The following is a 17271-nucleotide window of genomic DNA, read 5'->3' as shown; positions in this document are numbered from 1 at the left end:
AAGCCAGTAGCTTATTGACAGAGGGCTGCTGGCCTTTATGGTGGACACACACTGGCCAATAGGGGCACATATGCCCCTCCCGTTAGCACGGGTCCCTGGTGTGGGTCAGAATAGGCCAGGTCCTTAACCCACTTATCAGCAGTAACTACACTTGACCATTTTTGGCAACAGTCAACATGACCGAATAACCTAGAGCCAAATTTTACACCACTGAGAAGCTAGCCCTGCCATGGCACACAGTTTGTTATCCATATTCTCCTATCTTGAGGGTACTGCGCACCACAGCAGATGCCCAAAGTGGTTGGTCTGTACAACTCTTCCCCCTATAGGGCACCATGTAGAGGCTGTGCTGCTCCCCACAGCTCCAGTCATTGGTGAGTTTGAGATGGAAACACTCAGCATGTTTTTCGGACATGGGTGAAACCCCATGGAGTGACCGAGAGAACATGAAAAATCCAAACAGGCATTGGTCAGAGGTCAGGATTGAACCTTGTACATGGGAGGCGAAGAGCTTAACCACTAAACCATCTGGTCTCTGACATAACGGATGTGCTCACTGAAGTCATCATGGTCCAGAACTGAAGCTACTTATGCCTTTGTAATAAAGGTTGAAAAATACCTCTTGTCCTTTTTCTAAAAGTGGGAGTAGTCAAAAATGTCATTCTACGGTGTAAAATACAAATCTAACACCGATCCTTGGTGATGGCTTTCTAAGTCAAAGTAAACTTGAAAACTATCCCATGGGCAATCCTATCATTGCTGGGCTAGTGGCGTTGACCTCCTGGCTGACACTGTCAAGATAAAACAGCTGGGGTATAACTCCCTGATGCTTTTGGGGGGAGGCTTAAGAGGCCTTCTTCCTGGAAAGAAGTCTCAAATGGAAGCAACACAGGGAACCTGGGTACATCAGAGATGGTTCAATGAGATCAGTGTTTCCCTGACTGATACCACATCAAGAATAACTTGCCTACAGTTGTACTTAAATGATGAGAAGCCTCAGCCACACCATACTGCACAGGAACATATAATCTAGTTATAAGTGCACACAACAGTGCAACTATATGCAAAATGAAACATGGACAGTAAAAACAAAACAGGTGAGTGTTCTAAACTGGCAAAAAATACTGGTATTCTGCTCACCCTGTCTTAACTTTGGCAAGCTGGGAAAGTGGTGTTTTTTTCTTGAACCTATATTGGCCTGAAAAGATCATAAAGGAATCTGTCTACTGATATTTGGCAATGCTTTTATGCCCTTGCACAGAGGGCTTGTACAGAAGAATCCCCATGCTTTTGTGCTATAAAAATAACATTGTGGGAAAAAAGGCCGCATCTCTGGAAAATCTTAGTGCTCACCCTCTTTTCCCAAATATTCAAAATAAAGCATTTCTGAGAGAAGGTAAGGATGAGGAAACACAGGCCAAACACAGGCCAGTCAATGTGGGATCTTCATCAACTTGAAGACTTCTCCAAAGGAGAAGTCATGGGGGGGGGGACCTTATGGAAGGGAGAGTTATTGTCTGGATCTGTCTCAGAAACAAGGACTTTGGGATCTTAAGTGTCATTTTTTATGAGACCATGGACAGGAAAGTCTCCCTTGGACTCCAGCTAAAAGATAGGCTGTTCCATACTCTGCCAACATTTGTGGTAGTGATAGGGGAGTGACCAAAATCAAATGGTGTAAGTCCAGAGTCAAAATAAGCACTTACAAGAAGGGTCACTAGATCAAAAAGTAGTGTATAAAGTGTTTAAAGCTAGTATGAGGCCATGCTTCCTAGAGTGCTTGCCTGTACTTCGAGAGACAGAAAAAAAATCAAGTCTTGCAGATGCCAAAACAACTACGTATATGTAATGCTACTGCCTGACCTCTGCTGGTGAGTGAGGACTCAATGGATTTTAACAAAATTAGATTAGGGGTGGGAGGCCTGAGAAGTCAAGTCCTCACGTCTGTATTACTATCACTGTGCACAGAACAGGGAACTTAATGGACTACTCTACAGGTGCAAACCAGGTAATAAGCTTGCTCAACAACTGAAGAGGTAAAGAGAACATGTCAACACACACCTCCAACTTGACTGGCACACACAACCCTTGTCAGCCTCTTAAGCTCAACTACTCAGAAGTTAAAATGCAGCTAGCACGACATGTGGCCACCTCAAAGGCAGACCTGTGTGGATGAATTTGTCCGAGGTCTAGCCTTCTACTCCTTTTGTGTCCTGGGATCCCAAAGATCTCTCCTGCTGACTCCTAAGGTGGGAGCCCTACAACATGTCATCTTTAGTGAAGTCATACCTACCAAGCTCGCTCTCTCTCTCCGGGCAGCTGGACTGAAATGTTGGCACTTATGCAATCCCTAGCCAGTCACTAGAGATAGTGCAGGTGTAGATCTTACCTTCTGATCCAGTGGCCAAAGGAACTTTCAGAGGACTGCCCTGGAATGTCTCTGCATAAGCCTCTCAATGCCAGATCTGTTATGTTCGGCGTTTAACAGTGCAAACATCTAAAAAGCTACTGAATCCCTTTTTTTAATTATTGAGGCAAATAATTACTGTACAAGTGCTCCAGTAAAACAGTTGCTAAAGTTTAAGAAGTGTACTTTGTAACTGAAAGATGTCAAATTTGTTTTATTTTTACTAATCATTCATTATAAATGCTACAAAAATAGTGCATAAAAACCACCACAATTAATCAGTCCTGAGTGATATAAATTTAAGACTTTAAGGCAGATCTCAATTTGACTGTAGACAGATATGAAGGCACAGATATAACATCACATCAGGGATGTCCTTGGTAAACATTAGCAAGATCCAAATTCATGAATCCACTTCTCATACTTTTCAATGTCTGCAGCAGATACAGACTTGGAAACTTTCTTTAAAGCCATTTCAAAGTCTTCCATACTTGTGGGCATGTGCATGTCATCTTTGGAGAGGTTTCTTATTTCTTCTGGAGTCAAACCCTCAATGCGTCTTCGCATGGCCATTAATGATGCATCTCTAAAACCCCAAAGAACAGATGAAAAAAAGGTTTTACAACAGCAGTGCATCAGATGCATTTAACATCACATACAGGCATACCTAAAATTCTGGACATTAAAGTTGTAGCACTGACAAACTGACTACTAAAGAGTCACCAATTTCAACATAAAAATGATTACAAATATGAACTAAAGACAGTAATACACTTTCTGAAATGTAGTACTAAGTAGACCATAATGTTAACACAAATGAAGGTGCTGAAACCAATAAATACGGACTATTCCTAGCACAATGTTACTGCCACACCTCTCAAATGCCTGTATTTGAAAGTCACACTCGCTGAGTCATCAAGGCAGTCAAGACATTTTGGCCAAACTGACAAAGATGGGTAAGAAATAGGACACGTACATGAATAACTCGGATGAAGGAATCAGAAATCACTGAGAGCTCAGTCTGATGTCATCACAGACCTGCAGCTTAATGCAACTGTTACAAGGTTAGCATCCAACAATCAAATTAAAACAGAAATGCTGGAGCCCCAATTAGCAGATATGGAAGACCATGTCAGAAGTAAGAAGTTAAGACAGGGAAACCGCTGAAGATCTAGTGGAGGGTTGCAAGCAATTACAAGGCAACGTGGACTTCAGTACTTTTCACATGTACACATTTTTGCATGACGCCCACTTTTTTGCCTCATATTTTGGTCTGTTCCTCATAAAATTTGTAGTTTTATGGCAAATCAGTGAGGGTTGAAATCACTAAATAATGGCATACATTTGAGTTTCAGATTAAATATCCTTTAGAAAATACATGCTAACACACATCTTGTTATTCTAGCAACTTTCTAAGTTAAGAGCAATTTTACAATCTGATCCTATTTTTGGGCCTTTGGGCCTCATTATTTTAGGCACTGTCCAGATTTCTTGCTCTAAGAGGTTGAAAGCTATGGTGGACTTGCCTGCAAGAAGTCAAGCTAATGTTTGAAAGGGTGTACATAATTCTTATGCCCAGATCACCTGCAGCACTGAAAAAAGACAAGGCAAACAATCATTCAGTTGATTGCATTTGCACAAAAACAGAACTTCCTAAAGTCTGGGCACACAAGTTTTATTTGTAAGAAACTTGCTTATTCTGTGAGCAGGACTAAAGCACTGAAACTCAGAGGAGGAGAAGCAGACTCATCCTGATTATGAGGCGGTGCTAGTAACATAACTTCAAGTTTAGAACTAAATACAGTATTCTTCAACCTATTTTATGCAAGTTTTTTTAGGGAAGGGTGAGGAATGAGTTTGACCGAGTCATAGCTGCTCCCCTTCAGGTGCCATGATCCTGCAAGGCCTGCAGGGTCATTTCTGCCTGCATGTAACGTTTCTATACCATGCTCTCTCTCTCTCCCCCTTGTGCATACCTCAAACATTTAGCTGAATAATTCTGGACAAAGTAAAAAATAATAGGGTAGAGAACACAGGCACAAAATCAGGGATATATTTTAAATACTATTCTTATGAACTTAGAAAGTTGTCAGAACAGCAGATTTTGCATTAACATGCATTTTCTGAAAGATATACCATCTGAAACTCAAATGTCTCATTTAGTGATTCAGTACTCAATGATTTGCAGAAATCCATACAAACCAAAAAAAAAAAAAAGTTATGTCTTACCATAATGTTCCATCTGTGTTGTCGATCTTCATTAATCCTGGACTGCGGGGCGTGGTTTCGAGCCTCGGAACAGACTCAGCCATTATTTCAGCTCGCGACTTCCAAAAACTTTCAAGCTAGGCTCTACCCATAATGCTCCTCACCAAATTATCTCAGATCAAGTTTGCATACAATAGTGACAGACAAAGTACTAGATAAAAGACCATATCCGTGTCCCTATTATGAAGCCAGTCTATGGGAATATTCGGTCCATAAAGAGTTTGAAGGCAGGGGGAAGGAAGGAGGTAATGTCAAGGATTAGTGAAGATCGACAACACAGATAGAATATTATGGTAAGACATAACTTCTTTATCTGATGTTGTCAATCTTCACTTTATCTTCGACTGTGGGACAAAGTCCCTAGCTACCTGAACCTTGGGAGGTCTCACGGAAGAATATTCCTGTGCACCATCGAGCTGAATGATGCACGTCCCCTAGAGACCTGGTCCAGTTTGTAATGAGTAATAAAATTACGAGTTGATGCCCATGTAGCTGCTGCAGAAATATCATCTAAGAAAGTTCTGGCATGAAAAACTGCAGAAGCTGCTACAGCACTTGTTGAATGTGCTTTCACAGGACATGGTCGGTGAAGTTCCTTTCTGTTGTAAACAAAGGTGATACAGTCACTAAGCCATTTTGCCAAGGTAACCTTAGATAATGGATTGCCTAAACAGACTGCAGAAAAGGCAATCATCAGTTGGCTGGATTTTCTAAAGTCCTTTGTTCTGTGCAGGTAATAACTGTGTATGTCTAGTAAGTGCAGACAGTACTCCCCTTTGTTGGAAAAATTAGGGAAAAAAAAGACTGGGAGATGTATTGTTTTATTGAGGTATGAGGATGGTTCTGCTCAACTTGTCCGCAATCATGTTGGAGCTCCCCAGAATGTGTGTTGCCATTAGAAAGCGGTTGGAGGAAATCGTCCATTGCCACACATTCTCGACAAAGAGGTTACAACCTGGTTCCCCCTTGTTTATTGATATACAGGACTACTGAAATGTCATCTGTTTGAATTGCAATCTTTCCAAAAGGGAGGATATCTTGAAATGCTTGCAACGCTAAGAGCACCACATTCATCTCTAAAAGATTGATATGCAAGTTGGCCTCTAGCTGGGACCAAGTTCCTCGGACTGTCTTTCCCAGATAATGCCCCACCTCGCCCCATCTCAGATGCATCCGTGATAACTATGGCTTGGGGTGGAGTAGGGACAAAGGGATGACCTGATAAGATTTCCGTGGAATTGAGCCACCAACTCAGATCTTCTTTGCAATGACTGATCATAATTAGATGGGTCACTGGCTGATTCAATAGGGACCATTGGGAGGCCAGAAGTCATTGAAGAATTCACATTTGGTATCTGGCCAGGGAACTAGACAGCTAGAGGCTGCCATTGACCCTAGAGTTTGTAGAACAAGTCTCGCTGTTACCTTCTTGCTACAAATGATTTGGCTCACTTGTGATCTGATCCTTTTAAGTCTTTCTATGGGAAGTGACAGAAAGCTGGTGACTGTCTCGCATAGCTCCAATGAATTCCAGTTGTTGTGATGGTTCCAGGGATTTTTCATAGTTTATAGTGATTCCTAAGCTGGAACAAAGACCAAGTGTAATCTCGTGCCTTTACGAGTTGAGGCCTTGTGGGAGCGGTTAGGTGTCATTCGTCTAGATATGGAAACATTCAGAATGCTAGCAGTCTGCGATGCACTACTACCATGCATTTGGTAAACACCCTGGGGGCTGTGGTGAGACCAAAGGGCAGTGCTCTTAACTGACAGTGACTGGCTCCCACCCAGAAGCACAGAAATCTTCTTGAGCACTTGTCCATTTTTATATGGTAATGCCCATCCTGAAGATCTACTGAGCACATCCAATTGTCTTTTTCCAAGAATGAAGTATTAACTGAACAAAGACCATCCAGAATCCGGAACGGTTTTGTTCAACTGACGGAGATCCAAGGTCGGTCCCCAGTCCTCTATTTTCCTTGGCACCAAAAGGAATCTTGAGTAAATTCTGGATCCCCTCTGGTATGGCAGGACTGCCTGCATGACTCTCTTAAGTAGTTTCTGAATTTTTAAGACTGCTGCCTCTCTGTGACTGGGCGGAACATCTGTGATTCTTTCTGTTTTTTTTTTAAATGGGATCTTGCAACCTCTGGAAATGATACCCTGTACCCATTTGCCCGTTGTCATTTCTAGCCAGATTGGTACAGAGGTAATTGCCCCTCAAATGTCTCCAGAGGAAGGCAATTGGGCCTCCTGTCAGGAGCAGTGGTAGGAGTTACCAGAGAAAGAATCCCGGGACCCTAGTTCTGCAGGCCACTTTTGCCTCTTGGATGGCGTCTTCCATTATTGCTCCCCCCACCCCAGGTGAAGTCATTGCCATGCGCGTCCTGGAAAGGTCCTTGGGTCTTTTTGAACCATACCCTTCCACTTCTCTGGTTGCAGGAATAGGGCTGTTGAAGAGTGGAGAAGCATATGCCCACAGCAGAAAGGGTCTTCCCATCTTTCTCATATCTGGCTAGAGTCTCTAACTTTGGGGCCAAACAGGGATGATCCATCAAACGGTGCGTTGACGAAAGATGACTTAAATGGCTCCGTGAAGTCACAAATGCATCCAGGTATGTCTTCTGATGGCTATATGCCTGAACCTGCTGATCTTGTCATCCCTTTGGCAGCATGAGCAATTAAGCCTCATGGATGAACTGGAAATAAATTCAAGGGTGGCGAGCTGAAAAGTAACATTATCTCGAACCCCTTCAGCTCCTGTTCCTGTAAGAGTATCTGAAAGTTCTTTAATTAAATCTCTCTGAAGCCTGGTAAAATGCACCATATAATTCAAGGACATGAGAGTGAAGGTCGATGAAGCATATAAGTGCTTCCCAAATCTCTCCATAGTCCTAGACTCCTTGTATAGCAGAACTTTCTTCATCAAGTTCCTTTTTAGTGGCTGCCACTACCACCATGGCATCTACAGGAATACCAATAACTCAATGTGAAGGATGTAGTTCAAGCACCAGAATGGAATTTACTGATGTAAACCACGAACTAGAAAAACATTGACAACGAAATTGACCTAGGTTTCGTCCTGTCATCTGGACTTCTTCAGAATAACATTGTCTAAGTAACAACCATCCTATATAACCATACCCATTAATCAATAAAACAATTACCCAATAATGCAATTACATAAATTGAAAATAAAAACGTGAATGATAAAAAAAAAATATATATATATATATATATATATATATATATATATATATATATATATATAAAATACAAAATACATGAATACCTCATACCCTAAACCAGCAAATCAATATAATACTAATCTAATTATGATTTATAACAAAACAAAATCTGTTAAAACATCTGTTAAAATTGTTACATTGGTTAAAATCACTGTAAATTGATTTATGCCTTTAACATTAACCTAAAATGTGTTTGCGCTTAAGTAAAGGCATAATGGTTGTATAATCATTGATACCAGGGTAACTGCACGTCTAATCTTAGTTGCCATTTTAATTCACCTGTATCTAGATGTATATCCAAGATCCTACCTTGTTGATCACCCTTAATTTGTTGCAACACGCAGAATTTAAAACATCTACAGGAATACCCTTGGCCCAGTGTCGTTCATCTTTTGGGGCAGAAAGAATTTGGTCAGGTCTCTTAGGAATTGGCTCGATAGAGTCAGACATTTTCCAGGCCCGGTGGGCGATCAGTTTAATAAGATCTTCAGTGGGCAGAGAGATCTAACAGGTAGAAGGCTGGGTGTGAAAAGCCTCTAGGTATACCGATTCCTTGGAGGAAGGTTGGAAGGTAGTCCAGCCACCCCTCTGCTTCATGATTTATAGGATGTCTCTGAAGGAAACATCCTCGGGGGTATGACTTGTGGGAACCTTCCCCTTCATCGAAACTGGTATCTTCTGTGAAGGACTCTCCAGAGGAATCCAAGTGCTTCCTCTTGCACTTCTTCAAAGGTACCTCTTTGGTAGGGTGTTCTGGAGAGGTATCCGAAGATGATATAACCAAGGTGGTTCACTCCTGAGGCTTTTGTGCCTTCCCTGTCCCAGGGAAAAGACTGGAGGAAGCTCTGGTCGAGGGCATGGATAAGTTGTTTGGCCCAACAGGGAAGCATGTCCCCAATGGAGAAGGCCCTCTACATAGCCTGGAAGGCACCCATAGAGGAATGGGAGCCCCGAACAGAAACAGACACCTTTGAAACCGTGGTCCCACCCTGCATCGAGGAAGCCATTGCCAAAGCAGACGCCAGGGTCAAATTTACATATGCCAAAGCTGCAAGGGGCATGGAGGGCTCTGAAAGTATCAAAGTCGAACCCTGCCCTCGGAACTGGCAACAAAGCCCCAACCCCGGGAGGTCTCCGGTTCTGGCAACCTGGAAAAGCTCAGAGTAACTACGGGTGCTGGAGAAGGAGCTCTGACTGTCACTGAAACAGTTGAAGCTGGGATGGTCAGCACCAGGGGCTCTGAAATCTCGGCTGGAGTCAAAGGAGGAATGCGCATGGGTGTAGAAGGCGGCAAGATTCCAGAGCCAACAAGGCTAGGAACAGAGGATGGAAGCAATCCCCTCGCCGTCAGGAGCTGGTCCACCAGTCTCATAATAGACTCCGACAGGCTCTTTGTGGACCAAATGGAGGAGACTGATGGATACCTTGGTGGCCGTCTCTCCAAAAAAGGACTCCGAAGATGGTCTGTGAATGGGTCAATCAAGTGTGAATAGGATTGTCAATGGTAAAACTCTCATCTGAGGCTCCTTAGGTGCTGAGTGATCCGTTGGTGCTGAAGGGAGAGTTGTCTGCACCAATACCTGTACGGAAGAAGTCAGTGTCGAAGGAGTATCTTTTCCAACCTGTCTCAAGGAGACAGTCAGCACCATGGGAACCAATTTTGAAGGTGGTTCCGAGGAAGCTGTTGGAACCAAATAAGTGTGCTTTTTTGGTTTTGAAGAGGAAGATGATAAAGAGGAACTGGCTTCTGTTTTGGTACCAGAGATGGCCTCTTCAAGTTCAGATTTCAGAAGTCCTTTAAATATAAGCTTATTTTTACGGTCTATCAGGATTCTAGCACTGAACCCGGGACAGATGGCAAAATCTTTCTGAAGATGGACATCACCAAGACAATACACACAGAAGGTGTGGCCATCTGAATTCGGCATTTTTCTTTCACATTTATGACACCTCTTGAAACCAGAGGTGCCTTTAGAGGGTTTGTCAGGCATGAAGAGAAACTAAGGCCACAGGACACACACACACGGTCACAGATGGACTAAGAAAGGGAAAGTTCTTTTTTTAATGTAATGGAAAGGAAAAAGAAAGAAGGAAATTACCAACGATGGTAAAGAAGGTTATCCGAAGGTAAAAAGGGAGTGATAAGTACGAATGATGGTACCTCAGAGTACCTAATGGTAAAGGAGAGGGAAAAACAGACTCGCACACACCTAAAGAAATATAGAGGAGCGGGTAGGAAAAAATAGAAGCAAGGAACAAGATTTAGAGGTTAGATATTAAGAAAAAACTAAAATACAGCTAGAAGAACTGCCAAGGCTCAAGAGGTTGGACTGAATGCATCTAGCACTACGAACAACAAATGAGAACGGAGGTAATTTGGTGAGGAGCATTAGGAGTAGAGCCTAGCTCGAGAGATTTGGAAGGCAAGAGCTGGAATAACAGCAGAGTGGGTTCCGAGGCTCTGAACCAAGCCTCACAGTCAAGGATTAGGCAAAGACCGACATCAGATTATACAGTAAAAATCTTGATATCCTTTGAAATCTGGACAGCTGACTACATGCCCTTGTGATACCTGCTTTTTTTTCTGTTTAAAGAAGCCAGGCCCTGGAAGAGTAGTCCCTCCTCTACTCTGAAGGGTGTAAATGAAAAAGCAGTTTTACAGCCTCCATTGTTTTTCGCTCTCTTTTAATCAGACTTTCTGCTGGGGGTCCAAGGGGATAAGTTTTTTTTTTTTTTTTAGTGGTGCTTTCAAGAGTTCTGGCTTTACATGGGCTGGGCCCTCAGCCAGGCATGTCTCTTAATCAGTCTCAGTAGTTCCTACCCTGCATGTTACATCTAGTGCACTATATCCACACATTTCATTGAGTGCTTGGCAACAAGACTATTAAAGTTGCTCAATTCAAGTATCTCCCAACTCCCACTTTAAGTCCTCCTCCTTGAGCTTTGTCTTAGACTTCAGACAAGTTAAGAAAGGTTCTTGAAATTTTAACATGAGAGTCTGGCAGTAAAAGTCCCTGAAGCCCAAAGTGGTTGAGCTCCTTGCTCTCTCTGTCAATGGGAATGGGGTCCCTGGATTCAGCCAAAGAGGCTCCCTTGCTGGACTTCAGGATCAATGCAGATGGATCAGCTAAAGGATTCCTGTATAGAAACTTATGGAATCTTTGACCCTGCAGAAATGGTCCAAATTCCTATGGACAGGAGGAGAGGAAATCCAGCTCCACTGATATATTAATAAATATATCTTCCACTACTTGAAAGACTGAAGGTACAAGTAAATGGTTTTGGAAGAGGCCTTTGAGAGCTTCTTTGCCTCTAATTTGAAGGCTTTCTTCATCTTGTGAAGGGTGCATCCCCAAATGAGACATCCTCTGGTGAGAAAGAACAGAACAGGATGTCCACTGTGTCAGATTTAAAGTATGAAAGGGGACATTTTTTTAATATGACTACTTATTTGCCACGGAATCAGGGATGTTTGAACCTTCCTCTGTGGTAGGATATTCAATTTTCCTTGACACCATATGTACATCTAAGGTAAGCTGCTTTGATTTTAAAAAATCTAGAGAAATCTTGCACTACCTGGAAATAGTCCTAGGATGTAGCCTGGGTAAGTTAATTGGGATTAGGTACACCTGAGCTTCAGCTGCATTAAGCTTGCAGTTGTCCATTTTGTAATGAACATCATTGGCCTCAGTAGTACGGGGGTAGTTGCCTTAAGAGGCCATGAGTCACAGGTGGACACACAATACTTCTATATTTTGTCTTTACTAAGCTCTTTACACACTAGTAGCACTGGGATACCACTCTCTCCCACACCAACAATTGTGTAAGGCAGCTGTTCCAGAGGCTCAAAGGCAGGTCTTTAAATCAAACAGCATAGCTGATTCAACACAAGAACATGGCAATATTCAAAGTGTGACAGTCTCTGAAACAATAGAGGCTTCAGTGGTAAATGACTCGAGTCCTGTCCAATCTGTGATCATGGGCCTAGAAAAACCCTCATTCTCAGACATGCTGTCAATACTACCATCAGTCACCCTTCACATCTTCACAGGGTGCCTTTTCCAATAGTTTACATTTTAAAGACTGGCTAGTGTAAGCCTTTGGTAGTGTGCGATTAAATGCATAGCTTCTTTTGAGAAGACAAACCCAGAGAGATTCTGTGTGGATGCTGGATTGCCCTCCATTTAAACAAGCACAATGTAGATAACTGTCCAGCCATGCTTAGGGCCTATACATAACCTATTTTTACTTGTGGATCCTTTGTCAACCAGGTTAGTCTAACTAGTCTGGTGGCCTTTTTCAGGGGAGGCCCAAGGTGGTATTTATACTACTGGGGGAAATTTGTCTAGGTCAATGGAGTACTTCCCCTACTGTTTTTGATAAGTTGGGAGTGCCTTCTGTGTGGAGTCTGCATGTCCTCCCCGTGGCTGGGTAGCGTTCGAAAGACATGCGTGCGTAAATGGGCGTGCCTTAGTTGAAGGTTGGGCATCGAGCTGGCACCTCAGCGTTTCATAAAAATCTACTGCCAATCATTAGCGGACCGGAGTTCCACTGTGGTGACCCCTTACCAGGAAAAAGCTGAAAGACAAACAACTGTGGGATCTTTTACATTCACCTTAGCTACAGAAAACTCAGTTAGATGGGACCTCAGTTTAATGCATCATCTAATGGGCTGAAGAAATAATTGAAATCTGTGTGGGATTTTCTTCCCACATTCAAAATAGTTGTTAATTTTATCAAATTAACTTCCACACATCTATAACCAGTAATAAGGCAGAAAACAAAAGGTTATGTACTTACCATAATGCTAGGTCCATGTTGTTGTCTTCTGTCCTTCTCAATCTTAGGTTATCAGATCTGAATGGATCAGAAGCCAGCACTTCAGAATTCAAAGCTCCACCTCCTCTCCCATAATGCTCTGCATTCCCAAATCTCAAGATTAATTTTGCCCTACTATACCTGACCTACACCAATAAAATTCCCAACAAAAAGAGAGGTTTACTGCATCACTATTGAGCTGTATTACAAATGGAAAATGTAGTTTCCCATCAGTGGTAGAACCCAGTAAGAACTTGGAGGCTACCCATTGTAAGATCCTTTTTAATCTCACAAACACATCTATATTTTACGGGTTCATCTTAAGCCACATCAGTCTAAAGTGCAATGCTCCAAAACCCTGTTCTTGCCCTGGGCAGGCTGCCTCCTCCACTCTTCTGCTGCAGTTACTGTTCACAATAAATGCATTTTTTTTCTCTATTTACTATCGTCTGAGTTGCAAAAATTCACCTACTGTGTATTTATAGTACTATGTACAATATCGCCTCACAAACCAGGGCTACTCCTTTGTGGGATACAGAAAGACGAAAATGTGACCAAACTGACCAATAATGGGTGGGACTAACAACAACTGTGCTGACAGAAAGTGCTCAAGTAGGAGGACAGTCTTGTTTTATGCTGAGTGACATAACTGTGTACTTAGTTTGAGGAAACAAAATACTATGACAAACTGCTGCTGCAGTCATGACTACTACTACCAGTGTAAACTGGCTGGAGACAGGAACAGGATACAAATTTTGACTTAACTGCAAAGTTTATTCACAGACTACCACTATCATTTATACAGTACTCTGATTAATTTTTTACTATCTAACCTAAGATAAAGAGAAAATGAGAACTCAAACCCTGGAGGTGTGGTTGGGGCTGTCGCTGTTGTTATGCAACCTTTACTAATAGTACTCTCTGTGCCAATCTGTCCATTCCTGGTACAGTATGGTACAGTGTCATATACTGGTATTTGTTTCCAGTCCTGTTTACTCTTACTAATTGCATGTATTCAAACCTGGTGAATCTCATCTTTGTCACAGTTATTCGTGTCATGTTACTTACTTCACCCACAACACACGATGCATGATTTAAGTAAGTTGTGTAGAGAATAAAAAGAAAACCAATGGAGAATACCAGCAGGTAAGAGCACAAGAATGAAACAAGTCATCTTAAATGTTTACGTACATTTAAGCAGTAGTAACAAAGCAGGCATATTCGGAACACACTTGCAGAACCATTTTAAGAAAGTAAAAAGGTACAAAGGGATGTGCAGGCCACATACTTTACCATACTCCAAACATGGTTAAGTTGCTGGAACAGTTGTAAAATAAATAATGCACACTCTTCATTGTCTTTTTAAAATGGGCATATGTGTTTACTCATTTTCAAACAGCTTTTTATTAAGAACAAAAACATCCAAGCAAAGATACTATGCATGAAAACAATAAAATAAGTTACCACCACCAAGGGAGACTTAAAAATGGTGTTTCAACTAGACAAAATTATACTACAGATCAGAAATGAAAAAAAATGCAAAGCTGAATAATATATTTTTTTAAACAAGAAACATCTTTATCATCACTTATGACATACGCAATCATACATTTACATAAATGAAAACAAATCACATTAATACAATCCCAACTGTAAACATTTTACATCGCAAATAAACTTCTAGTTGCAAGCATACATTACTTATCTACTCGGTCGTCAGTCAAATATTACATAGCTCATTCAAGTCTTGCCTTCTTTTAAACCTGATTCCTCCCCTGTATGTATGGTTCCCACAATTCCTATTTTTTCCTGTGTAATTTGCTCTTACCCTTTTCTAAAGATCTCAATTCCAGTTGTTTTATCTCTGTTACTATGCCCACTATTTCTACTACTGTTGGTTTAGACTTTGATTTCCATTTTCTAGTAATTGCTTTTTTGGCAGCCACCACAGTTAGACTCAGCAAGGCCTTACTATGTCTACACAATTCCGATTCTGTATCATAGCTCAGAAAAATCATTTCCCTAGTTATATCAATCTGCCCACAGAGCATCTCTGACAATAGTCTGCAGGGAATGCTTAAAGTCTAACAAACCATTACACTTCCAGAAAATATGTTCCCAATTACCTCTTTCTTCCCCATCACACCTCCAATATTTGCTGTTTACCTAACGAAAAATTCTCTGGAGTCTACCTGGGGTATAAAAACATCTATGTAAACATTTCCAAGCAAAAATCCTAAATCTTCTAGATTTTGTTGCACATTTGGGAGACAAGCATATAGCCCCCGTTGTTCCTTTTTGAATTGCTTATCCAGTTTCATTCCCCAATCCTTTCTAACCTCCTCTGATTGATTCTTGTAGTTATCCTGCAGTATTTTATAAGATCTACTAATTATTCCTTTTCTTAACGGCAGTTTCTGTTCTAGATTCTACTAAAACTTCTACCAGTGCTGGTCTTTCATTTAGGGCCCCCTATTTCTTTCTCTCTAACCTTGGCATATTTAATTCTTCCATAAAAATTTCCATTTGTACCTTTTCTTGATTTTCATATTTCTCTGCTTTATACAGACTTTCATAGAATTTCCAAAATATTTCTAATACCTATTCAGGATCTCATTACTTTCCTTGTTATAAGCTCCCTAAACTTGGTGACAGCCCTTTGCACTTTCTGTTGCCCGAGTTGTCATATTAAGTTTTTGTGCCCAGAATTATCATTATAAAACAGTTGCTTAACAGCAATCTTTGTAAACTCATGCATATTACTGAGGTAATCCCTTATTTTCTGTTTAGCATTCTGCACTTGCTCCTCTTCTTGTTCTGTGAGATTCCCCCAATCTACAATACTTTAACATTAGCCAGTCCCTCTAAATAACTCTCGTTATTTTTTAACCATATCCCTTTTCTTTTATTTCCACCCTATTTTAAACTCCACATTAATTTTATTCCACTCCCTAGCTATATATTTCAGAAGAAATTTCTCTCTCTCTCTTCTACCAGCTCCAGAATAATTTCCACTACCTGTGCCTTAAATCCCTCTCTTTTCAATGGATAGGTGAAAGCACCAGTATCTCATTTTTATTTCATTACCCTGCTTTTTATTTTAGTTATTATTGGCGGAAGATCTGAAAAAGTTATTTGCTGTGCATCAAGACCTTTAATTAAATGTGTGTTCCTGTGAAATGAAAATCATGTCTAGCTTAGCCCAGTTTTTATATCTTCGCGAATATGCAAATTCACTCCGAACTTCTGTTATTGAATTTACATCTTCCATGCCAAATATTTTCATAAATGTCTTCAAAAGTTTACTCTCCTTTGTTTTACTTTCCCTTCTGGACCCCACATCTTCACTGCTGCAAATCAAAATCCAGTCCCCACTTATAAGTAATGTTCTTTGTTGAAAGCTGATCATTTTTCCCAGAATTTTCTTAAGCTCCATTATAGCAGTTTTAGGTGGAATATAGATACATGCCAGTGTAATCCTCCTCCCTTGCCAGTATCCCCTTAATACTACAAATTCACCCTTATTATCTTTGTTTAATTTTCTTCCATCACTATTGGAGCTTCTCTTGCAATTAATATACGTATTCCTTTTTTCCTTTGTCCCAGGTATTCTGGTGAATAACCATACAGAAAACCTTTCTTTATCAAATTTGGATTTAGTTCTTTCCAAGTGTCTCGCCTGTAGCACAGCTATTTGCACTCTACATTTGTAATATACTTCAATACTTACTTTTTTGTATTCATCTGTGAGAGCATTGACATTTAAAGATAATACAGAAAGCATCATTGTATTAAAAAGATATGCCCACCTTTTATATACAACAGTTTTTTTGTTAAACACCTAGTTCCAGCTTTTGGGTTACATGCATACACTATTTGGCAGGCTAAATTTTTATACAGCTGTTTCTTGTCATATCCATTTGAGCCTATATCACATCTTACAAAACTTTTTGTTTGATTGAAAGCCCTCAAAAAAAACACTTCCAATACTGTCCCCCTAAAACCTAGTAGCGTAATGCTAACACACACATAAAACTATGTACATCTTCAAGTTTTACTTTCCTAAAAGAAACAAATGTCCCAACCTGACAGCTACACTCGTAGACTTGATTTAGCCTAAAAGAAAAGTTATCCATGCTAAGACGCATGGTGCAGTCTGTGCTAAGTGCTGTATGGTTTTGTCTTACTTTTATAGCTCTTCCAGCTGGGAAAACACCTGAATGCTTTCAGAGAACATTATCTCCTAGCGAATGTCTCTTTTTCTAGCCAATTTCTCTTTATCAGGTTGTAGCCAATATCTCTATCTGATTGTCTCTGTGGAGATACGAGGACCAGATACAGAATTGCTACTAAGCATACATTTATTTGCTAGAAAAAGCCTTATAATATTCAATATTCTTTTTGATTTACTTGGTTTCTCTTAAAACTTATTACTAGTTCAAACTAAGGGCCTTAATGCAGTCACCCCCCCCATGCAATAATGAGAAAAAGCACAATTTTTATTTTGTCAGGTTCTCTTAACCAGACTTTTTA

The 17271-nt window shown here is 40.8% G+C and overlaps 1 protein-coding gene across 4 annotated transcripts in view; it reads right to left on the bottom strand.

Moving 5' to 3' along the window:
* Positions 1–2601: 2601 nt before the first annotated feature.
* The window catches only part of KATNA1 (katanin catalytic subunit A1), a 1196718-nt gene continuing 1182048 nt past the window's right edge, over positions 2602–17271 (bottom strand). For all 4 annotated transcript variants that reach the window (XM_044069365.1, XM_044069348.1, XM_044069341.1 and 1 more), the window contains one exon: positions 2602–2993. In XM_044069365.1, coding sequence (XP_043925300.1) covers positions 2795–2993 — 199 coding nt within the window. In that variant the 3' untranslated portion in view covers positions 2602–2794. The remainder of the gene's footprint in view (positions 2994–17271) is intronic.

This window comes from Protopterus annectens, chromosome 1.part0, assembly GCF_019279795.1.
Source record: "Protopterus annectens isolate FY-2018-M chromosome 1.part0, PAN1.0, whole genome shotgun sequence".
NCBI classification, from domain to species: domain Eukaryota; kingdom Metazoa; phylum Chordata; order Ceratodontiformes; family Protopteridae; genus Protopterus; species Protopterus annectens.
Note: the sequence above shows the minus strand (reverse complement) of the source record. Positions and strands in the feature narration are given on the sequence as shown.